The sequence below is a fragment of the Procambarus clarkii genome, chromosome 11, assembly GCF_040958095.1.
Source record: "Procambarus clarkii isolate CNS0578487 chromosome 11, FALCON_Pclarkii_2.0, whole genome shotgun sequence".
NCBI classification, from domain to species: Eukaryota; Metazoa; Arthropoda; class Malacostraca; order Decapoda; family Cambaridae; genus Procambarus; species Procambarus clarkii.
In genome coordinates, this window is record NC_091160.1 from 35870868 (window position 1) to 35897235 (window position 26368).

The 26368-nt window shown below is 33.3% G+C and overlaps 1 protein-coding gene across 1 annotated transcript in view; it reads left to right on the plus strand.

The window, feature by feature from the left end:
• LOC123758288 (uncharacterized) overlaps positions 1-26368 on the plus strand; it is a 296794-nt gene that overhangs the window by 157927 nt on the left and 112499 nt on the right. The window contains exon 18 of the mRNA XM_069323039.1: positions 197-347. Coding sequence (XP_069179140.1) covers positions 197-347 — 151 coding nt within the window. The remainder of the gene's footprint in view (positions 1-196; positions 348-26368) is intronic.

The window sequence follows — 26368 nt, forward strand, 5'->3', positions numbered from 1 at the left end:
TACATAAATGTTTAAAGTTTATTAAATATTCTATATTATAGCATTTCTATATACTGTATATCATTCTAGTATTGTCCAGGTTAATGTGAAAGCAGGATGATGTTTGTGAGAAAATACACACACACACTGTAACTATCATTTAGGATTATCATGCAAGTACAGCTGCAATACTAAAACATTAATAATAATAGGTCAGATATGTATCTGCCACCAGGTTAGCCTCGGTGCAGGAGCAACGAGTTCCTCCTAATGTTCCTGGTGGAGGTCCAATTGTTGGTGTAGCCAATGGTGATCCTAGAGCCTCCTCTCCTACGCCTGCAGAAGATGTACGGGCATCATCAGCTAAGGTATGTGTTGTCACAGACCCAAGTGGACCCACACCCACCTGCACATCTCTGGCTAAACCTGCTGTTACTCACACAATTACATCTAAAAATCACCCACTAATATCTCGAAAAAGAACTCCCACTAGTCTATGATCTTTTCTAGGTGGCTGATCTAGGATATTGAGAAGTGCTTATACTGTAGCTTTAACTATTCAAGACAGATTATTGTAGCATTAGGCCTACCATAAATTTTTAATTTCTATATACCACACATTATAATTTATTATACTGTATTCAGATTTATTATCAAATATGATCTTGATTTACAGTAATGCTATTTCTCTTTTTGACAAATTCATTCATTTTACTTACGTTCACTCACATAACTTTTGAAGCTACGTAGATTATTAAGGTTGCCGAAAGCATTCCTTGAACAATCCCATTATTTTATCAATGATCCCGTATTCTAATGTCCATTATGTAAAAATTTGTATTAGAGGGCGAGCAGTGGGCCAGAGGAGCTTCGTTGGTAGTATGAGCAGTTTCCTTAGTCTGTTACAGTGCTTGCTAGATCAGCTTACTAGAAACAGCACACAAATAATCATATTTGCTTTCTAATAACTTTGACACCATTAATATCGCTGGATTTGTTTTTTAAATATTAAAACGTATTATACTATCTATATATCTGCTATTATTTCATTATTTTTCTGCATTGGATATCTTTCTACAAAATGAAAATACAAAAAAGTTTAAATTGATTAAAATTTTTGTTTTAAGTAAATCAAAAAATTAGAAACTGTGTCAAAGAATAGTTGGAGGTTTAGAGTTCACCAGTTTATAAACTTGTATGATTTACATTAAGTTTTCATTTTGAAATATGTTTGTGATAATTAGATGTTGATGGATTATACTTTATACAGAAAATATTGTACTGAGGTGTAAATTATGGCACTCTCTTTAATTTATTTTACACTCAAATTTGCAACTTGTAATTATATTATGGAAGTTGTAACTTTAATTTTCCTCCTAATGTTTAGGTTGCTAAAGCATTAATGTGTCACTAAATTTTGTAAAGCAAAATGACACTAAGTGGCTTAGGTATATTAAAATATTTACTTAATCAAGAGCTAATTATCACTGATTAGTTTATCCTAAACTGTTCCAGTCACTTGATAGCTATATTACAGCTCTTATTGAGAGCTTTCACTATGTTACAAAAATTTTATATATATTGGGAATAAATTTAAAAATATAATCACTATACATTTTGATTGATTACACTGTACTCAAAATTCAGCCGTTGTCAGTAGAATCCAGTGATAACAGTAAGGATGTAATTTTTAATGTATAGAATGTGGTTAAGAAAATTTAAAAGTCTTCATTCGAGGTTTATGCACTGCCAGCCATTGTAATGTTCTTCATAATACAGTATGGAGAATTCCCTTAAACTATAATAATTTTATTTTGAAATTCATTCTGTAATTTCAAGAAGTGAATAGATGTTAAACAAATCATATGTTGGACTTAAATCAATATTCCAAGTTAAACAGTAATCAAGTAGCTAGCCTAGAGTAAACACAGCTTGTAATGTAACTGTGGTGGATCAGCAAAGGATGGAAGGGTTCACTGTGCATCGCCAATCCTGTTCACTATTTTTTTTTTAAATCTTAGTCCTTTTTTTTTTGAGGTTTTTCATTTTATATGACTGAAGTCTTTTCTTATGAACTCTCCCTTCTTTGATAATTCACTTTATAATTCTTTTTAGTCTTATTACCATCTTGGTTTCATTTTTAGTTTTTAGTTATTGTTTTGTTTGTTTTATGAGGTGTTGCATGGTTTGCCTTGCAGTTTGCTAATGTGTAGTAGTTTGCACCATCTTCTCATCTTTGTTGCACTTATTAAAAGCATGCTGTGAAATATATTGTTTCATTTAACTCCTTCATAGCAATCCTATTAATATGCATGCATTATTTACACAGGGGAATACAATAATTTGTGTCATCATGATATTAAGAGCATAATACCTTGATCTATTATATTAGCACTTCTAATAAATAAATGAGATGGGTATGGGGTGAATAATAAATGAACTAAACTAAAATCTATATAAAGTTATTGATGTTTTATTAGATATGGAAGAGATTTGGCTCTTTGTATTAACACAAATTATAATGAGTGACTCAGGTTATAATTTCCCATATATACTGTGTGTATGTACTGAGATATGTGGCCGGCACCTGGTGTTGCTCTCTGTGATACACTACACTCCAATCTTGCATTTTACTATGAAATACAATTAAATATTTGAATTCAGATATTTTAGTGGATTATGTCAGAACAGATGGCAATGTTATAAGGACCATCTCTCTTCAGGAAAATAGTAATCCAAATTGATATATTGCAAGAAGTGAAGGGTTAAGCCACACCTTTTATGTGGCATTGAAGACTCTGGCTTCCTGGCAAACAGGTGTGACAGCATTTCATTGCTTGTAATATAGTTATGTAAGACTGCATGGCTCACAATCTTCATCTGCTCTGAGATTATAAAAAGATGCAGTATTTGTATTTTTCATGCAGACAAATACATATTTTCTTCAGTAGCCGCACGAAGAAGTTGGACTTTCAGCAGCATTTAATTCACTTTTCCCTGTGGCATTTATTGACGTGAAACTGTTATTTAATACATACTACAGATAAACTGTCGTTCGGCTACCAGAATGCAGCATTGTTTACTTCTAAATTGTGAGCACAAATTGTGGTTTGGCTGCTGGCACAGTTGCCAGAGTGCTTAGTTGTTTGTCTTTGTTTACTGGTTCATTTTCAATAATAGTTTTGTTGCTATTTTGCAGTAAAAACTCATAGGTACAAATGAACAATATTTTTTTTTTTACAAAGTTTTAGTTGTAATTATTAGAAAGCAATTTCTCAGCAAGCAAAGTAGAAAAAAAGGGAATATTTAATAGAACTTAACTTGCATAGAGTCGTAACCCTATCCCATATGGTAGAGTCGTGCAAACTTACAGCGGTACTCCTACACAGTGTTGCACATCATAAACTTTTCCATAGTTGCACACGTACTTCCTGTGCCTTACCAGGCCTGCACGATAGATGATGATTCATGCACAAGAATGTATAATTAATTTCTGGACCTCGTCGACCCACTACAATTGCCATTTTTCGTATGGAGGAAAAGAATTTAATGTAAATATGGTAATACTTGTTTAATTTCTTTGTTATATTTATATTAATATGAAAACAGAGTAAACAATGAAAAAGTGGGATAAATTCTTTTCCTTCTGATGATTCGTAAATAAAAAGATTATTCCCAAATAACCACGTGGAATAGTATGCACAAAACAAATGATTCTGTAATAGATTTAGGATGCTTGACTCATTTTCGGTATTCGATATTCCACGTGGCTTTCTTAATAGGTCTGTCCTTGTGTACCCTGCCTTCCCCTCAACTCCTGCTCCTGTGAAAATGATCCCTATGTCCTGTTGAGATAAGATCCTTGGTGATTATCTTGTCCTTTGTTGACATTTATCGACCAGATTAATACATATATGAATGTAATGTTCATACATATATGTATAAAATGTATGTGTACATTATGATGTCTCTTTTTTGAGAATGAGCTGTGCCTTTTTTATTTTTTTTATTTTATTTTATTTTTATTTTCTTAAAATTTTGAAATGTTTTTTGTCTGCAATTTTGCTTAGGCCTATCTAAACATCAGCTTCCGCTAAATTACTGGAAACTTACCTCACCATTTTTTATAAAATAAAATTTTTAATAACCAACATATTTTTGATATGGCATATAAGAAATTGTGTTTTTAGTTTTTTGACTAGTTGTGCATTAGAATGACACTGACATTCTGTATTCAGCCATTTTTTATATACAGTACATGATAGTAAACGCCTGGATCGATGGGTACATACAGTCTGGTGCTGTAGCTGCCCCTAACCCTACAACACCACCACTACCACCACCACCACCACCATAGTAACAAGTATATTCTCTTCATTTCACACAAAATTTAATGAATGCCTTGTGTATACAATTGTCCATGTATGAACATGCATTATACACACCATTGCATATATCAGCACACAAACAATAAATGCTAAATTACAAGAGTAACATAAACACAAAAATAATGTACATGCAAACACACATGCACACCTATATATTCATTATCAATGTACATTAACATATCACACTGCATACCTGGATGCAACACTGATGTGGAAATACAGAAATGCAAAGCACACACATTTACATATAAAAATAATAACAGAGAAAAAACACTCAACCTAGTACCATAAAAAGTACAAACAGGCACCAAAAAGCAAATATAAATATATAAACACTCATACATATGGAGCCATACTGCTAAAATAATACTCAAACTGAGAAAGATATTACAAGTTTTTCAAGTTTGCCACTCTTAACAATATAGAGAAATAGGGAAACATGATAATTACTTTCAAGGCATCAAGTAAACACTACAGCTTCAAGCTAGCACACAAGAAAAAACTGCCGATGAGAGATGCAAGAACAGAATATCTTCTCACATGGAGTTGTTAATTGGCCAGAATGAGGAAAACTTCAAAAGCAAAGTTGGTAAATTGTCAAAAGACAATAGGACACTACATGCTGGGTCACTACTATCCTATAAACCACAAATAGGCACTGGCACACAGATAATGCAATTTAATGCAGATAAATGGGAGAAAATTATATTATTTGAGAAGCATATGTCCTTTGTTAAATTTTAGAAAAAATCTCAATTACGTTCATAGAATATATTTAAATAACTTTATAATGAATATCTACAGTACGTCAAACCTAAATTAGAGAATACAGCTGTGGTATGGTGCCCACATCTAAAGAAGCATAGTTGTAAGAAAATAGATTTTGAAATTAAGAAATTTGAGCTAAAAGTATGAAAGCTCTGGACATGTCCAAATTGAGTGAAAAAATGTTTTATTTGTATATTCAAGATTTTAAAATTATGCATTAAAAAAAATGGGGAAGAGTTTTTAAGTAAGAAAAAATAATCATCTGCTTTGTTGGCAACAAGAAACTTGTTATATATATATTCAATTCAATTCAAATTCAATGTTTATTCAAAAGAATGTGTGTACAAAGAACACAAGAGTAATGTGTAAGGACAGAAGTTGCACATACTAATGAAGCCACTATTATATAAAGCATTTCAGGCAAAACAAATAGACAAAAAAGTTAACTAAAAGTGTGAGGGGAATAAAACACTTAATACGAAGGAGAAGCAAGTTAACAAAATAAGAACGTTCATATAAAATAACAAATGAATGCAAAATAGTACTTTAAGGTTAATGGGGCCAACACTAAATAAATAAAGAACATAAGTAAACACTTAAAGAAATAATAATATATATATATACTTGGGCACTAGTCCAACTTCAGAGGAATTCAAAGAAGTGTTTGACTTGCAACTATAATCAAACCTGTCTGTGACATTTGTCAATGTTTCCCACTGTCGTGTTTTTCAAGAGATCCATACCCTTTAAGCACTTTTTGTATCAACCCATGTATATCTTGTAACCATTAAATACATAATAAAGCACAAAAGAAAGGGGGTGGTAGGAGCAAAGCACACATAAACTGTATTGGAGGGGACCTAAACATTCCCTCTAATGTGTTATGTGAGGTTTCCTCCGAGGCTAAGGATCCCCCTTCTTCCAGCCAGAGGTGGTACTCCCTTCCTTATTTTTATATATATATATATATATATATATATATATATATATATATATATATATATATATATATATATATATATATATATATATATATATATATATATATATATATATATATATATATATATATATATATATATATATATATATATATATATATATATATATATATATATATATATATATATATATATATATATATATATATATATATATATATATATATATATATATATATATATATATATATATATATATATATATATATATATATATATATATATATATATATATATATATATATATATATATATATATATATATATATATATATATATATATATATATATATATATATATATATATATATATATATATATATATATATATATATATATATATATATATATATATATATATATATATATATATATATATATATATATATATATATATATATATATATATATATATATATATATATATATATATATATATATATATATATATATATATATATATATATATATATATATATATATATATATATATATATATATATATATATATATATATATATATATATATATATATATATATATATATATATATATATATATATATATATATATATATATATATATAAAAGGAAGGGAGTACCACCTCTGGCTGGAAGAAGGGGGATCCTTAGCCTCGGAGGAAACCTCACATAACACATTAGAGGGAATGTTTAGGTCCCCTCCAATACAGTTTATGTGTGCTTTGCTCCTACCACCCCCTTTCTTTTGTGCTTTATTATGTATTTAATGGTTACAAGATATACATGGGTTGATACAAAAAGTGCTTAAAGGGTATGGATCTCTTGAAAAACACGACAGTGGGAAACATTGACAAATGTCACAGATAGATTTGATTATATATATATATATATATATATATATATATATATATATATATATATATATATATATATATATATATAATATAATATATATATATATATATATATATATATATATATATATATATATATATATATATATATATATAGTATAATATAATATAATATAGGGTGTTCCACTTCTCGTTGCTTTTGTAGGAGCCTCTCGACCTCGAAAAAGATGATATCATCCAGGGGAGCCTTGTGGGGCACCCGCGTACACTCACATATTGTCTTCTACCACCCCCTATATTTTTATATATTGTCATTTTATTTTATTTAAAATTTCATTACATAAAAAGGGTTACAACATTGGTTACATGCAAGGTACAAGGCTAATTGTCACGGGTTGCAGAGTCCCTTCAGCTCCTCAGATGGAGGGGCAGGAACCATGGATGCAGTGTGCATTTCCTCTTTGGATTCCCACACTAAGGCGCTGAAAGAGGAAACTGGCAGCTCTAGGGTCTCTAGCTGTTTCAGTTAGCTTAGAATCCAGCTCCCTCAAAAAACTAGCAGCACTTTTACCGCAGGCACCAAGTGTCTCTGAGGCAATGGGGACAAAATTAAAGTGGTGATCAAGATCTCTGTATTTACGAGACTTGGTTGCTTCCCAGTGATTGACAGCACTGCCTGGCTGTGCAACACTGAAGTCATCATAGATGTTGGCTAAAGTTGAAATGCAAGTGTAGTCCCAGATCAACTGTCTCCCATTCTTCCAGGGGTTCACCGTGATCCTGTCTGGGCGACCGGCAGGCTTATCAGCCTCTATATACAGTATACAGTATATATATATGTATAAGATGATAGTTAGGTAAATATTCTTCCAATTAAATCAAGATACAAGAGCACTAGTCAGTGGGATAGAAGAATCTGTCTATAAATACTTGTTTCCCTACGTTTTAACACACTCGTCTGTAGTGAGACATCACAATGTCTCACTATGAATGATCCCTTGTTTTTCCTCTATCATCATCCTCACAACTATTTTCTTAGGTTGAACTTTACCACTGACTTTCTTGGGACCCATGGCACAATATATACAGTAATTTGAACTTAACTTTTATTTTAAAAAAATAAAAAAGCAGGCAAACAATGAAATTCTTCACAAAGAATTCAAGCGCGGCCACGGTCGTCACTACGAAGGATAGACTTGTAAACAAATTGAGAGTGCCTTACCCCTGACCCCAGCACCACGTGCTCGTTCGACCCATACGTGCATGAACGGACGTCGTCTTCCAAGTAAACCGTCGTACACCAATTCAAATTTTACGATGATTTTGACATCAACCATAAAATTCATCCTCTAGGGCAGTCGTCAACTGAGGTTCCAACTGTGTGTGTGTGTGTGTGTATATATATATATATATATATATATATATATATATATATATATATATATATATATATATATATATATATATATATATATATATATATATATAAAACAGAAAACTCCTCATCCCTGAAGGATTTGAATCTAAACAGCAAGGGCTCCATACACATTGGCGTGTCCAGTACTTTAACCACTAGGCCACACTGGCTGTTCAACACAAATTTCAAAGCGTTATATGACAAAGAGTGCTAGGAAAATGGGACACCACAAGCGTAGTTCTCATCCTGTAACTACACTTAGGTAATTACAAATTTTCACATTGGACTAACAATGAAAATATTGTAAACTACTGCATGATCTAGATATGATGTTCATTTGGAACAATGGCATATGGAATTCTGTGAAGAGAGGCACCATGTAATTTATATGAGGAAAGATATGAATATCATAGAAGAGAAGATACTAAAGACTTTCAAGAAAGAAATGGTTCTAGGAGAGACTATAAATAACAAATTGATCTCCAGAACAGCATTAAAATAAAATTTCATCAGGCTCAATAAAATGCTAGAAATATGCTAAAAAATATATATATTATTCATCAGACTATAGTTGATGTCGTGTGGTGCCATACCTAAAGAATAATATCAACTGATTAAAATTGTGCAGAGGTACTGGAACCAAACAGGTTCTAGTTCTTAGTCTGAAACTTAAATTCTTAACATAATGAATAAAAAGATTTCATTACTTGTGCTACAAGTAGACACAAAGACATGCTGTACTTTAATTAATGAAAGAAGCAGCAGGAGAGATGTAAGAAAGTGTCTTCTCTGATCAAGATGTGAGCAGCCCAAATGCATTGTGGAATAAGATGATGTGCACAGAAACCAAAACAAAATTCAAGAACGTATACAATAAGTTAACAAAGGAAGACAGGAAACACCTAGCGTGGGCTCTGTCTTGTATAGCATAAAAAGATAATAACAAATAAATAACCGGCCCTACACACACACACACACACACGTTATATACATACTTACATACATACATACATACATACATACATACAAATACTCACAGTTACACGCAATAACAGACACTTAGGGTATTACACACATTCATACATATACATGCGGAAATAATTTGATGGAAAAAAAAAAATTCTGAGCACTTCTATATGCTTACACATTATCCAGATATATATTCTAGAGACACAAAAACCAAAATATAAAGCATTGACTAACCTGTGGTTATTTCCGCATTTATAAACTAGGTGTTTGTGATTTTGTTGCACTCATTTACTGTACACACATTATATACTAAACAGAAGAAATGGAACTTCCAGATGGAAAATGGAGACATATATAAGAAAACACACAATCCACCAGGGCTAAGAAAAACAGTAATTTATATATTTCCCAGATGATTCACCTAATGCAGGCATAGTTGCATAGTATTACCTCAGATCAATGAGCACTAAAAGTATTAATATGTGACTTCAGTGCTCACAAATATGGGAGATGCACTGTCCTGTTTGAATCAACTTGGAAATATTTAAATATAAATACAAATCAAATAAATGTAATATATATATATATATATATATATATATATATATATATATATATATATATATATATATATATATATATATATATATATATATATATATATATATATGCGAACAAGTCTGAGGTGTGAGTTTTCAGTTATATATATATATATATATATATATATATATATATATATATATATATATATATATATATATATATATGTCGTACCTAGTAGCCAGAACTCACTTCTCAGCCTACTATGCAAGGCCCGATTTGCCTAATAAGCCAAGTTTTCCTGAATTAATATATTTTCTCTAATTTTTTTCTTATGAAATGATAAAGCTACCCATTTCATTATGTATGAGGTAAATTTTTTTTATTGGAGTTAAAATTAACGTAGATATATGACTGAACCTAACCAACCCTACCTAACCTAACCTAACCTATCTTTATAGGTTAGGTTAGGTTAGGTAGCCGAAAAAGTTAGGTTAGGTTAGGTTAGGTAGGTTAGGTTGCCGAAAAACAATTAATTCATGAAAACTTGGCTTATTAGGCAAATCGGGCCTTGCATAGTAGGCTGAGAAGTGCGTTCTGGCTACTAGGTACGACATATATATATATATATATATATATATATGCCAAAAAACCACATGTGAAAAAGAGAGAATGTTTAACATTTTTTTGGATAATTTGCCTTCATCAGAGCAATGTAGAATCTTGATTCTTCATTGCTCATTGCTCTGATGAAGGCAAATTAGTCGAAAACACGTTAAGCATTTTCTATTTTTCACATGTGGTTTTTCCGCATACTTGGATCAGTGTTTTTGTGATCATTATTGCATTGTTACACATATAACAATCAATGTTCGAAAACCTCATCCAGCTCTTCGGAGGTTGGGTGCATGCCCAAGATACAGCACGCATTTCTTCTCTGGACCACAACACTGAGGCACTGGAACAGGAAACTGGCCGCTCCTGAGTCTTTAGTTTTCCCAATGAGTTCCTCACCCACCTCCTTTAGGAACTAAAGTGCACATTTATTCCAGGCGCCCAGGGTTTCAGAGCCTATTGGCACGAACCTGTAACAACATTCTAGGCCCAATATACATATATATTCCATTATGACACTGCCACATTTTTCATCATGTGTATATTTTTGCGAGATTTACACACACATATATATATATATATATATATATATATATATATATATATATATATATATATATATATATATATATATATATATATATATATATATATATATATATATATATTAGTATATTTTGGTAGCAGTCTTTCCTGTAGACATATATTATTAAATATGACCGAAAAAGTAAGATTAATAATTCTAACACGAATTTTCTCAATCTTTCGTACATTACGCTTCACTGTTGGAGGTAAATCAAAAATCACTTCTCCAAAATTCATTTTTATTTCTAGTCTGACGCGACACGGGCGCGTTTCGTAAAACTTATTACATTTTCAAAGACTTCACAAATACACAACTGATTAGAACTTACGTATCTCTGATTTTATATCTACATTTGAGTGAGGTGGGAGGGGTGATGTGGCATTAACACAAGATCTTGTGTTAATTAACACAAGATCTAATTAACAAGATCAAGATTAATTAACACATCTTGTGTTAATGCCACATCACCCCTCCCACCTCACTCAAATGTAGATATAAAATCAGAGATACGTAAGTTCTAATCAGTTGTGTATTTGTGAAGTCTTTGAAAATGTAATAAGTTTTACGAAACGCGCCCGTGTCGCGTCAGACTAGAAATAAAAATGAATTTTGGAGAAGTGATTTTTGATTTACCTCCAACAGTGAAGCGTAATGTACGAAAGATTCAGAAAATTCGTGTTAGAATTATTAATCTTACTTTTTCGGTCATATTTAATAATATATATATATATATATATATATATATATATATATATATATATATATATATATATATATATATATATATATATATATATATATATGCACTAACTTGCTTAAACTCGCAAGTTTGAAGTTAAACAACTTTTAGACAACAACCCCTACCAGGAGACTCGAACCCTAGCCAGCACAGATGCTTCACAACACCTGGCATAGCTGATACGCCTTTAACCCACTACACCACTCAGACCCTAGGGTCTGAGTGGTGTAGTGGGTTAAAGGCATATATATATATATATATATATATATATATATATATATATATATATATATATATATATATATATATATATATATATATATATATATATATATACAGTGGTACCTCGCATAACGAATTTAATCCGTTCCATGTTCGTCATGTGAAACGGACGTCATACAAAACGAGTGTCCCCCATATAACCAGTGTGATGCACTGTGTTTATTGTGAAATTTCCCCAGTGTGCATGACATCAAATGTTCCCCAAAATATAATTTTTCTTTGTAAAATGATAAATTACCATCCCTGAACATGTCTATGTAAAAATAATTACCAAATTCCACTTACTATGGCTGTGAGGGCGTGGACAAGGTGCGCTGTGACGTCATCAGGGGCTGGTCGCCCGTGTGTGAAGCTCCCAGACACGGTCGCGCAGGCCATTCAAGCACCGCGTGTTGCCACAAATATATTTTCAAATATTTTTTCTATGCATTTCCAATGCGGTTTTATTTGTTTCTTTCATCGTATATGATGCATATTTGAGACCTTTACAATATGTATACAGTAGAATGTTCATAATTTTCCATGAAACTGTGATACATGTGTCAGTAATGTGTCCACAATAAATGTTTATTGTCACAATATTACGTGGTAAAAATTCACTAATATTACAATATGTACAGTTTCACATACTATTTACACAGTAACACACTGTATTACACACTCAGTACTTTGGAAGTGCATAATAGTCAACGAAGTAGTCCATGGTACACAGCGCGACTTTGCTCTCCTTGCACCAGCTACAGATAGATTTTTGTTTCCTGTTTCATCGTTATGTGTGCTTGCAAATAACGCACTCACGTGCACCCTTGGCTTTAGTACTTGTAGGTGGTATGTAGCCAAGCTTGTAAAGCATAAAGTAGTATTGAAACGATTATAGGAAAAGCTCAATTTGTAAGGTAGTCTTGAAAAGATCGCTTTGTAAGGTCCCACACAGGAAGAGATTCAGCTAGCCTCAAAGAGTGTCCATCAGTCAGGAAGAGATTCAGCTAGCCTCAAAGAGTGTCCATCAGTCAGGAAAAGATTCAGGTATTCTTGAAAATATCAATGAACACCACCACCATGGAAGCCGCTAACACTGTTAATCTATGCTACTTGCATAGATGCATCATCACTGAATGCAGAAAACGATTCATCTATGTATCATCTATATACATTAGAGATGGCAAGGGTGGGGCTCAGAGCTACACCTGGATACGCTTGCTGTATCATCCTCATAGGTGCTGTATCACTGGCATCTGACCGTTGTGTTAAGCCCTTATTGCGCCTAGCTTCACCAATGTTATGACCCTTATGTTCTTCAAACAAAAGGGTCTGAATTGCACCGACTGAGCACAGTCTTTCAACACCGTGTGGGACAGGTGTTTGAGAGCCAGAGGCACGTGTGCTACAAATGGTTGCTCACGCAGTACTAACCCAGCCAGCAGCCCTTGTCTTTCATATTCGTTATGGCAAAAGGTTCGTTCAGTGTTTGTTGGGTAGGCTGCTCCATTATGACAATCTTTCTTTGTTTCAAATGTGTTCCATTTGTTTTGTATTTGTCACTTACGTCTCAATAATGGAGCAGCCTACCCGACAAACACTGAACGAACCTTTATGACATTTGTCCACTTTTCAAATTGTTTCAACAGTTCTTTTATTTATTTATTTTTTTTTTTTTTTAAGAAACATGGAGCAGCCGACCTGTAGACCACCGAACGAACCTTTTTGACATTTGTACTGGTTTTCAAAATTCTTCATTTTTTTTATTATTTACGTTTTTTGTATGTAAGAAACATGGAGCAGGCTACCTGCTGACCACCGAACAAACCTTTTGCTATAAGACAAATGAAAAATAAATATTGAACACATTTGAAGAAAGGAAAATGTCATAATGGTTTATTCAGTGTATGTAAGGTAGGCTTCTCCATTATTGAGACGCAAATGACAAATAAAAAACAAATGGAACACATTTGAAACAAAGAAAGATTGTTATAATGGAGCAGCCTACCTGCCAAACACCGAACGAACTTTTTTGACATTTGTTGTATATCAGACATTTCATTTCTTTTTTCCTACAAAAACGTCAATGCTTTGCAACATCTCAGCAGTCACCCTTTTATATCCCAGCATCATTAGCATCTTTAAACAAGAACAACATAATTTATGTGCATCGTCGGAGGCATCTAAGAATGTGCAAGAAGCAGCGCGACCCCACCATGTGGTGTTGATGTTACTCAAACCAGCGTTCGTCATACGGGACGATTTGACGCCGATCGGGCCGTTCGTTACCCAAAATATTCGTCTTTTGGGGCAATCGTTATGCGAGGTACCACTGTATATATATATATATATATATATATATATATATATATATATATATATATGTCGTACCTAGTAGCCAGAACACACTTCTCGGCCTACTATGCAAGGCCTGATTTGCCTAATAAGGCAAGTTTTCCTGAATTAATATATTTTCTCTAATTTTTTTCTTATGAAATGATAAAGCTACCCATTTCATTATGCATGAGGTCAATTTTTTTTATTGAAGTTAAAATTAACGTAGATATATGACCGAACCTAACCAACCCTACCTAACCTAACCTAACCTATCTTTATAGGTTAGGTTAAGTTAGGTACCCGAAAAAGTTAGGTTAGGTTAGGTTAGGTAGGTTAGGTAGGCGAAAAACAATTAATTCATGAAAACTTGGCTTATTAGGCAAATCGGACCTTGCATAGTAGGCAGAGAAGTGCGTTCTGGCTACTAGGTACGACATATATATATATATATATATATATATATGTCGTACCTAGAAGCCAGAACGCACTTCTCAGCCTACTATGTAGGGCCCGATTTGCCTAATAAGCCAAGTTTTCCTGAATTAATATATTTTCTCTAATTTTTTCTTATGATATGATAAAGCTACCCATTTCATTACGTATGAGGTCAATTTTTTTTAATTGGAGTTAAAATTAACGTAGATATATGACCGAACCTAACCAATCCTACCTAACCTAACCTAACCTATCTTTACAGGTTAGGTTAGGTTATATAGCCGAAAAAGTTAGGTTAGGTTAGGTTAGGTAGGTTAGGTAGTCGAAAAATAATTAATTCATGAAAACTTGGCTTATTAGGCAAATCGGGCCTTGCATAGTAGACAGAGAAGTGCGTTCTGGCTACTAGGTACGACATATATATATATATATATGTCGTACCTAGTAGCCAGAATGCACTTCTCAGCCTACTATGTAAGGTCCAATTTGCCTAATAAGTCAAGTTTTCCTGAATTAATATATTTTCTCTAATTTTTTTTCTTATGAAATGATAAAGCTACCCATTTCATTATGTATGAGGTCAATTTTTTTTTATTGGAGTTAAAATTAATGAAGATATATGACCGAACCTAACCAACCCTACCTAACCTAAAAACCCTACCCTAAGGTAGCCAAAAAAGTTAGGTTAGGTTAGGTTAGGTAGTCGAAAAAACATTAATTCATGAAAACTTGGCTTACTAGGCAATCGGGCCTTGCATAGTAGGCTGAGAAGTGCGTTCTGGCTACTAGGTACGACATATATATATATATATATATATATATATATATATATATATATATATATATATATATATATATATATATATATATATATATATATGTCGTACCTAGTAGCCAGAACTCACTTCTCAGCCTACTATGCAAGGCCCGATTTGCCTAATAAGCCAAGTTTTCATGAATTAATGTTTTTTCGTCTACCTAACCTACCTAACCTAACCTAACCTAGCTTTTTTTGGCTACCTAACCTAACCTTACCTATATATATAGGTTAGGTTAGGTTAGGTAGGGTTGGTTAGGTTCGGTCATATATCTACGTTAATTTTAACTCCAATAAAAAAAAATTGACCTCATACATAGTGAAAAGGGTAGCTTTATCATTTCATAAGAAAAAAATTATAGTAAATATATTAATTCAGGAAAACTTGGCTTATTAGGCAAATCGGGCCTTGCATAGTAGGCTGAGAAGTGAGTTCTGGCTACTAGGTACGACATATATATATATATATATATATATATATATATATATATATATATATATATATATATATATATATATATATATATATATATATATATATATGTCGTACCTAGTAGCCAGAAGGCACTTCTCAGCCTACTTTGCAAGGCCCGATTTGCCTAATAAGCCAAGTTTTCATGACTTAATTGTTTTTCGACTACCTAACCTACCTAACCTAACCTAACCTAACTTTTTTGGCTACCTAACCTAACCTAACCTATAAAGATAGGTTAGGTAGGGTTGGTTAGGTGCGGTCATATATCTACGTTAATTTTAACTCCAATAAAAAAAAATGACCTCATACATAATGAAATGGGTAGCTTTATCATTTCATAAGAAAAAAATTAGAGAAAATATATTAATTCAGGAAAACTTGGCTTATTAGGCAAATCGGGCCTTACATAGTAGGCTGAGAAGTGCGTTCTGGCTACTAGGTACGACATATATATATATATATATATATATATATATATATATATATATATATATATATATATATATATATATATATATATATATATATATATATATATATATATATATATAACGATGCCAACACAGAAGACACTGCTTAACATAACAGGCCTATTACACCTGATTAATATATATATATATATATATATATATATATATATATATATATATATATATATATATATATATATATATATATATATATATATGTACCGGTCTCTGTGGTGTAGTGGCAAGACATTCGCCTGGCGTTCCGCGAGCGCTTTGTCATGGGTTCGTATCCTGGCCGGGGAGGATTTACTGGGCGCAAATCCTTAACAGTAGCCTCTGTATAACTCAACAGTAAAATGTGTACTTGGTTGTAAAAACGATTCTTCGCGGCAGGGGTCGTATTCCAGGGACCTGCCCGAAATGCTTCTCATACTATTTGCTGTACAAGAATGTAACAACTCTTGTATATGTCTCAAAAAAAAAAAAAAAAAAAAAAAAAAAAAAATATATATATATATATATATATATTTATATATATATATATATATATATATATATATATATATATATATATATATATATATTATATATATATATATATATATATATGTCGTACCTAGTAGCCAGAACGCACTTTTTGGCCTACAATGCAAGGCCCGATTTGCCTAATAAGCCAAGTTTTCCTGAATTAATATATTTTCTCTAATTTTTTTCTTATGAATTGATAAAGCTACTAATTTCATTATGTATGAGGTCAATTTTTTTTATTGGAGTTAAAATTTACGTAGATATATGACCGAACCTAACCAACCCTACCTAACCTAACCTAACCTATCTTTATAGGTTAGGTTAGGTTTGGTAGCCGAAAAAGTTAGGTTAGGTAAGGTTAGGTAGGTTAGGTAGTCGAAAAACAATTAATTCATGAAAACTTGGCTTATTAGGCAAATCGGGCCTTGCATAGTAGGCTGAGAAGTGCGTTCTGGCTACTAGGTACGACATATATATATATATATATATATATATATATATATATATAATATATATATATATATATATATATATATATATATATATATATATATATATATATATATATATATAATATATATATATATATATATATATATATATATATATATATATATATATATATATATATATATATATATATATATATATATATATATATATATATGTCAAATGGGGTGTCAAATGGTATATAGTCATGCGCCATTTAAAGGTTAACCCTTAAACTGTGCAATACATTTATAGCTGGGTGTGCACCATAGCTAAGCTGTGGTGCACCTACAACTAAGCTGTGGTGCACCCACAGCTGTACAACTAAGCTGGTATGGTGAGTTCAGACAATAAGAGAGGTCGCCACACAGAGTCAGCTGACGCTCTCTCCCTCCCTTTCTCATTCATGGGTTAAACACACTAACTTTCGTTCCCCAACCATACTGTTTGTGGTGTTATTACACTATATACACACATTATATATAAGTATCTATATGTTTTATTCACCATAACTGTACAACTAAGCTAGTATGGTGCCTAAAGAGCATAAAGGCCACCCTATACTGCATGGAAAAGTCATGCAGACGACGCCACCTCCCTCAACATAATGGCTCCCTCCCAACATGCTCCTTTTACTGTTATTACACTAATGCACACCTTATATATAAGTATCTACATTTGTGTTCACCATAGAGAACCACTAAGCTGATATGGTGACTGCAGACAATAACAGGTGGCCACACAGAGTCAGCAGATGATGATACCTCCCTCCCTCATCATTACTCCTCCCACCATACTATGCACAGCGCTAATTATCAACACAATCCTGCTATTATCAGAATCCTGGTCATTTTTATCAGTCAGGGGCCTTCCGTAATACAGTCATCACTAAATAATACCAGTAACATATATATATTTTGACATTTTTAGACAATGCTGTGGTCACAAGCTAAACAGCAGTGCTGTTAGTTCATGCTGCATGTGCCAGCCTTGGTTGCTCACTCAGTACTGAGGCTCTCACACCAATGTTGCACCCACAATTAAAAAAAAAAAAATGGTGCCTGTTTACAAGCGCCCTGAGGAAGCTGATGTGAACCTCCATCTAGCTGCGGGACTTTTAAATCTTACATGGTACTCCCAACCATACATAGCTGTGGCACACAGTCCTGCGTTAGTTACTCACCCCAGCTAAAGATGTATTGCGCAGTTTAAGGGTTAATCAACGGACACTCAAGAACATAATGGGTGAGGGTGTGAGACTTTAACATACCACACAGTTATGCACAAGTGTAGTGGAACCACATACCACTAATTGATCTCAAAAGCCATCTAGAGAGAGAGTGTCGCGGGCCATCCAGAGAGAGACTATTTCCATAGATGAATCAGAGCCATCTCTCTCTAGATGGCTTTTTAGATCAATATGTTGAACTAATTGGTCTAAAAAACTATCTAGAGAGAGAGAGAGAGAGAGAGAGAGAGAGAGAGAGAGAGTCAGGACTCAGATTCTCCCATGAAAATAGTGAAAATAACACTCTGCTTTTTCTGGATGTGCTAATAACAAAAACAAGAGCATCTCTAAGCACCAGCATATATATTAAGTCTACAAACATAGGATTATGCCTAAGCGGTTGGAGTGATTGCCTCCAAAGATATAAAGCCAGTGTCTTCAACACTTATATTCATCGAGCCCTTATCCACTGCTCTGAATGGAGCAATGTGAGTAGGGTGAAAAGAATAACACAGGTGTTAGTGAACAATGGATACAGTAACAAAGAAATAAACATTATTATAAGACAACACTTAGACTGGTGGTACAACCCTGAACCAAGAACAGAAACAGCAATGCTTCCAATAAAATTATATTACAAGGCAACCATGCATAATGAACATAAAAAAAGAAAAACTAATGAAAAAATACTCCATAAATGAGTAAAAAATGCAACTCTTAACCAAAACATAGACCTAATTGTATACTATAAAACAAAGAAGACCTCCGACCTCCTCATTAAAAACGGCCCGAAACTGACGCAGCACCCTTTATAGCAGTTGAATGTGGTATATGTGTACACCTTCCCCCACGAAGGATGTAGCCTTCAATCTAAGTTCATAGGTATGAACATAAGAATAAAGGTAACGGCAGAAGGCGTATTGGTCCATATGAGGCAGCTCCTATTTATAACCACCCAATCCCACTCATAAACATGTCCAAACCCATGTTGGACCTCACCTCCACCACGTTACGTGGTAATTGGTTCCATAAATCAACATCCCGGGATGATGTCGACCAAGCTCACGAGGTGTTTGACCTGTTATCTTCAATCAGGTGCTGCTAAAAATCACAGGAGACAAGCCCATGACATCACCCTAACAAGAGAAATGTTGAGTAAAAATACTTGCATAACAGACAAAACTCAAGATGTAAGAAGATTACAAATTCTTGAAGCCATTCACATAAAAGTCGAACAACCCACAATAAATACCCAAATAACGGAACCATTCACTCTACTCACCATGAGAATAAGAATAAGACCAGAATGTGAAGATGCCAACGTTGACAACACTGCTTAAAACGTCACGCCCACTACACCTGATTTATCTTTGCATTTGCTTCCCCCTTTTTTTGCTTTATTCTTCAGGCTATACGCCTTACTCTTCACCCCTTCACGCCTTACTCTTCACCCCTTTATGCCTTACCCTTTACCTCTTTATGCCTTACTCTTCACCAATTTGTACAATATTTGTATGTACAAAACCTCCCTATGGTATAAATGCAATACACCCTAGTACAGTCCCATCACTTGAGAATGAACCATGTAGGTTCGAATCATTGTGTAAATTTATACTAAGTATAATACATTCTACAGTTAATTATTTTTATATTTTACCTAGAACAAAGATGATAGAGAAATCTTCCAGTTAAACCAAGATGCAAGAGCACTAGTCAGAGGGATAGAAGCCCTAAACAAGAAAATAACACAAAATATGCAGTCATATTCAATAAAACATTTCTAAATGAAAACCTACTGCCAGTATATATTATATTATATTATATTATATATATATATATATATATATATATATATATATATATATATATATATATATATATATATATATATATATATATATATATATATATATATATATAACAAATCCACAAGGGCCATGACGATTTGTTCATTTGATACATCACGCTATTGTGATTTCTGTATGTATATATATATACAGGGTATATATATATCCCATGTACATTACTTAATTTCTATCTGGAGGTTGACTAGCATTGCCTATCCCTCACACACTTTAATGCTATCAGGAAGATGGCTAGCATTGCATATCCCTCATGCACTTTGCAAATTATGGGCCTGTTTTGACATATTGCTTGTAACAGTTACTCCAATGTTCTTTTCTCTGTCTGACTACATGACAATTTTGTTGCAGAGACTATAGGTAATATGTTTACTTCTTCTTCACTTCTTTGCATGACATTTATCTACAATTAAATTTTTATCAGCTAATGCTTACTTGAATTGCACAGCCTGTCAGGGCATGCTGAAAGATGCTGCAGTATCATAAATCCTTGATTTGCTTAATTACTTTTGTATCATTTCTAAACCTATACATGTAACTCTGTATTTTCCCTGACAGGTCATTGATTATAGACTGTAAACTTTATTAATAATTGCCGTGATTACTGTAGCACCCCACTAGTAATTTCCCTTCAATCGGATAACCTTGTTCTCTTACCTTCATCTTTCTAACTGCTAAAATGTAACTCATCCACATCAGTAGTCTTTCTTCATGCCTCCCAGGTGTTATAGCTTCCAGTGCATTTATGAGTAGAACTCTCTCAAAAGCTTTTTTCAAGTAAGAGAATAGTCTGTCTCTCCATCCATTTGTTTTTCTTCTTTTTACAGTTATAAAAAACTTAGCACATGACATGCCAACTAGAATCAATAATATTTATTAGTTAGCATGTAATTTACAGGCAAGCTTTACAGGTAATTTATTATTATAAGCCTGAGTGCTTTCCTAGTGTTTTAGCAACCACACTGGTCAGGGATACTAGTCAAGGGAATGACCATATCACAATGAACTGCCAGTTTCCTTGCACTAAGTGATACCTGGAATATAACCCATAGCAGGTAGCTGAGGCCATCTGCACATTCCCTCAGTGCCCAAGATATTTCATCTGGTCCCACTGCTTTGTTTCTGTTCAGGTTCATTAGTATTTCTGTATATCCTTCCTGGATAAGTGAATGTGTTCTAAAAGTCTGCTGTAACCTCTGTGTTAGTACCATAGATGCTTGTTTCTTCACAAATTCAATTTGTACCTTTGCATTCAGGGTGCCACACATGTCTTCTTCATTCCAAAAGTATGCATCAACTGTCAGCTTCTAGATGTTTTCTAAAACTTCTACTTGGCACTTAAATCAATTTAAAAAAGGTTAGGTTCTGAAGCTTTTGGTCACAATCACTTTTTCAAAGTTTTACTCATCTTCCATTCATGATATATACAGGGTGCTTATTTCTGACTTGTTTGTAACACTGGTACATTTAAGTGCCTGGTTGTTTCCTATAATGCTTCCAGGCTTTTACTTTTCCTCCATGACTTCCCAGCATCCCTGATTAATTTAATTTTTTCCATCTCTAGTTGTTTTGTTGCATATTTCTGAATGTCCAATGAATATATCTCAATTTTAAATGACAAATTTCCCTGTAGCTCACATTTCCACTCTGTATCTCTTATTTCCTCTCCTGGAATTTCTCACTTGAATAAATATTTTATTACCTTCATAATGTGGTCACTCTTCCAAGTAGGAGTCAGTTACTCAAAGATATTTCCTGTTCCTTCTTTGTAAATTCAGTACTAGGTCTAGTATAGGAATTGATGGGTCCTCACCACCTCTGACACTCATTACATGCCTAACATCCAAGTGCAAAAATGCTTCCAGGATCATATTTAAAAATAGAAAGGGCTATCTATCCTCTGTTCTTGCATTGTATGCTTCTCAATTAATGTTTCCAATTAAAATTCACAAAATAGTTTGTTCTTATGATTTTATAGACAAAATGGAAAGTTCCGGTAAAATATGGAAACACTTCTATGGGTTATAGTTTGGCTGTGGTAAGGGGATAAATAAACGTATGATGGCTCTTCCCCACAGTTAGTGCCACTACAGTACTCAATAATTATATATTTGGTTAAATATGACCACATTGTATAATGCAATCATATGGTTAATATGCGGTTAACCTCTCGAGATTAAGAAGAGCAATCAAGTTACCAAAATTCATGGTAAAGAAACTAATGATTATTCAAGGGTGTATTTTATACAATGTTTTGTTCCGCTCTGGAACATCTTCAAGTAAGGAATGAATGTACAAGATAGAAATTTATGAAGACTAAACCACACACCAAAAGATGAGGAGATGACTACGTTTTGGTCTGTTCTGGACCATTATCAAGTCACAACTGACTTCGTAATGGACCAGGATGGACCGAAATGATGTCGTCATTTCATCTACTAGTGTGTGGTTTAGTCTTCATATCTTCAGCTACGTTACTGTGACTCAACGTCTGCAAATTTATCTTAAATACTTATGTGAAAGAGGTGAAGTTGTGTTTGGGGGGTGGGGGGGTACAGTGAAATAATCGCACATAGGGGAAGAAATAAGGGAATAATGGCGATGGATACCAGTCAAACACTGGGTTAGGCGGTGGGCAGGGAGAACACGGTAGAGCTGTTGTTATCCAGTGCTGTATGGTGAGGTCTAGATTTGAGTGTTGGCAAGGTATCAAAGTCGCTATTCTGCATTTTTAGGGCGGGTCTTTTTTTTTCTTCTATACTCATTACAGTAAAAAGACACTCTAACTGTACAGAGTAACGACTTTGATACCGTGCCTACGCTCAAATCCAGACTTCACCATACAGCATCTGATAACGACAGCTCTACTGACTTCTCCCCACCCACTGCCTTACCCAGTGTTTGATTGGTATCCATCCCCCATTATTCCCTTACTTATTCACCTATGTGTGATTACTTCACCTTACCCCCAACACAACTTCACCTCTTTCATGTGAGTCTTTAAGATAAATTTGCATCTTGTATATTCATTCTTTACCTGAAGATGTTCCAGAGTAGAATGAAACATTGTAGAAAATATACCCTTCGATAATCAATAGAGTTTCTTTACCTTGAATTTTGGTAACTTGATTGCTCTTCTTAATCCTGAGAGTAAGAAAATAGTGAGAAGCATAGAAAGCTTATAAGATCAACCAGCAATGCAGTCATATTTAACCAAATATGCTTAAAGGAATGCCTGCTACCCAAGTATACAAAAATTATTATATTCTCCACTATTTTCACAAATTCATTCGGGGGAACCCTATTATCACTATAAATAATTTCAAAGTTACAAATGTCATTGAATAACCCTGTCAGTGATGAATGGTCTTCACAGACACTTTCAAATTCTGTGCCTATTCTATTTTTTTTTTAGCCTTGCATTTTCCAACAATTAGCACACCATCTCTGGTTGCCAGGTCAGAGACACTGACTCATCCATGGACTGGTCTGGCTACTTCACAGTAAACAAAGATAGCTGCCACCTAGTTAGTGGGTCTAACGCTCTTGTTTTTGCTTACTTTTTGGCACTTTTTTTTTCAATTGAATGTCGAATTAGTCACTGCAACACCACTAATGTATGCCCAACATCTGCCTTGCAATGTTAAGTAATATACTGAACAGTATCTTAACAACCTTCCAACTCAGTGGTGTATGTGTAATTACCTAAGTGTAGTTACAGGATGAGAGCCATGCTCGTGGTGTCCCATCTTCCCACCACTCTTCAAAGTAGTAACCTTGAGCAGTAATTTGAATAACACTACAGTTCCTTGATTGAACAAGTTCACCACAATACCCAACTGCCATGCTTTGATAGATTTTTCTTCCAAACATTTTCAATAAAGATTCAAAATATGTTAAAACATAAAATTATGGTAACATCAAGTTTTATCTTTAATTTATAAGTTAGCTGTACATGATATGCAGAAAAGTTCAAATCAAAGTGACAAAAATCGTCCCAGAACTAAGTCGGATTTCATACCAGGAATGGTCGAGGGCCGCAGGATTAACAACACTGCAAACTAGACATGACAGGTCTGATCTCAATGAAATATTTAAAATACTGAACAAATTTGAAGGATATTATCCAGACCATTTCTTTAAAAGGTCAAATGTAACACATACAAGTAAAAGGTCAAATGTAACACATACAAGGGGCAGCAGCTTTAAGCTCATGAAGCCACGATTTTTTTTTTATTTATTTATATATATACAAGAGTTCTTATATTCTTGAAAAGCCACTAGCATGCATAGTGTTTTGAGCAGGTTCTTAATCCTAATTATTTCCCTGGAATACAATCCGCTAAATCGTTTAACAACCAAGTACCCATTCACTGCTGGGGTGAACAATGTAGGACAGAAAACAGGAAATGCCTTTTTCACCAATAGGGTTATAAACCCATGGAACCACATACCTGTTGAAGCTGTAAATGCCAAGACATTACTGCATTTCAAAATCCAGCTAGAAAATATCATCAGGAAAAATGAGGGTAGGAGGGGACCTTTGACGAGTTGCCAGCTTTCTGTCCTCATTGAGGCTAGGATGATGGTGGCCCTCAGGGGAACTTGAATAAATATTTGTTCTTGCCTTTCATTATATATATCCAGGGATTCAAAGGGAGCTGATACCGCAATACTGTACCTGCACCACACATCAAAAATGTCTTTATTACTGCATTGGAGCACAATGTTGAAATATCTAACTTAAACTTTTTTGTAATATTAGAAATGTTTTCCAGCTCATTCTGTGCTCAACACTTGTGAGAGTTATAGTGATACCAATGTTCACCCTCTTATCCACCAAAATGCGCAGAGCCCCTTAAGGCGCTCTGAGAGTTGTGCTTTTTTTTTAATTAAGCTATTTTTTAATGTTTTTTTAATGTTTTCATCCCTCTATGTGTTCTGAAATAAAATGGTTGAGTTTGGAAACATTTTGACATTAGCTTTACCTGAACATTTATAAAAACAACAAAAATATGTTCTTAACAATTGCACTATGAAGTTTTTGCTGAAACCAGGTGTGCAGTGTAGTGGTTAAGGATTTTTTTCTGCTGCAATAAGTCTTTGTCTTATGAAAATTTCACATACTTCTCAAATAAAGATTACATTGAAACTTTGAAGTACTCAGTATATAAGAGGTATATTCTTATCTCTTGTAAATTCTATATTGTTTATATTTTTCTCTATCCTGAGAACAAATTTGTACTAGAGAGATGATGCAGACAATTATCTGACACGTTCCTTCAATTATTTTTCGTACAGTAATTAAATATTTGTACAAATGATACTTAAGTTTATATATACTGTATATTAAAATAATAATTCTGTTTTGACATGTTTCCCAAAGACAGCTCATCCTTCTGTTTAGATAGTACTTACAGTAACGATATGGACCCTCATACATATATTGACGTGATGGACAATTAGAAAGTAGATTTTGATACTAATGAATTTGACCAAACCAGAAAAGGTTTTGTATTTATGTTTCTAATAAAGCCTAACCTAACTTAACTTAATCTAACCTAGGCTTCATTAGCAACATAATAAAGCCTAACCATCATAGGTCTAATACATGCCATCTGAGGCCTAA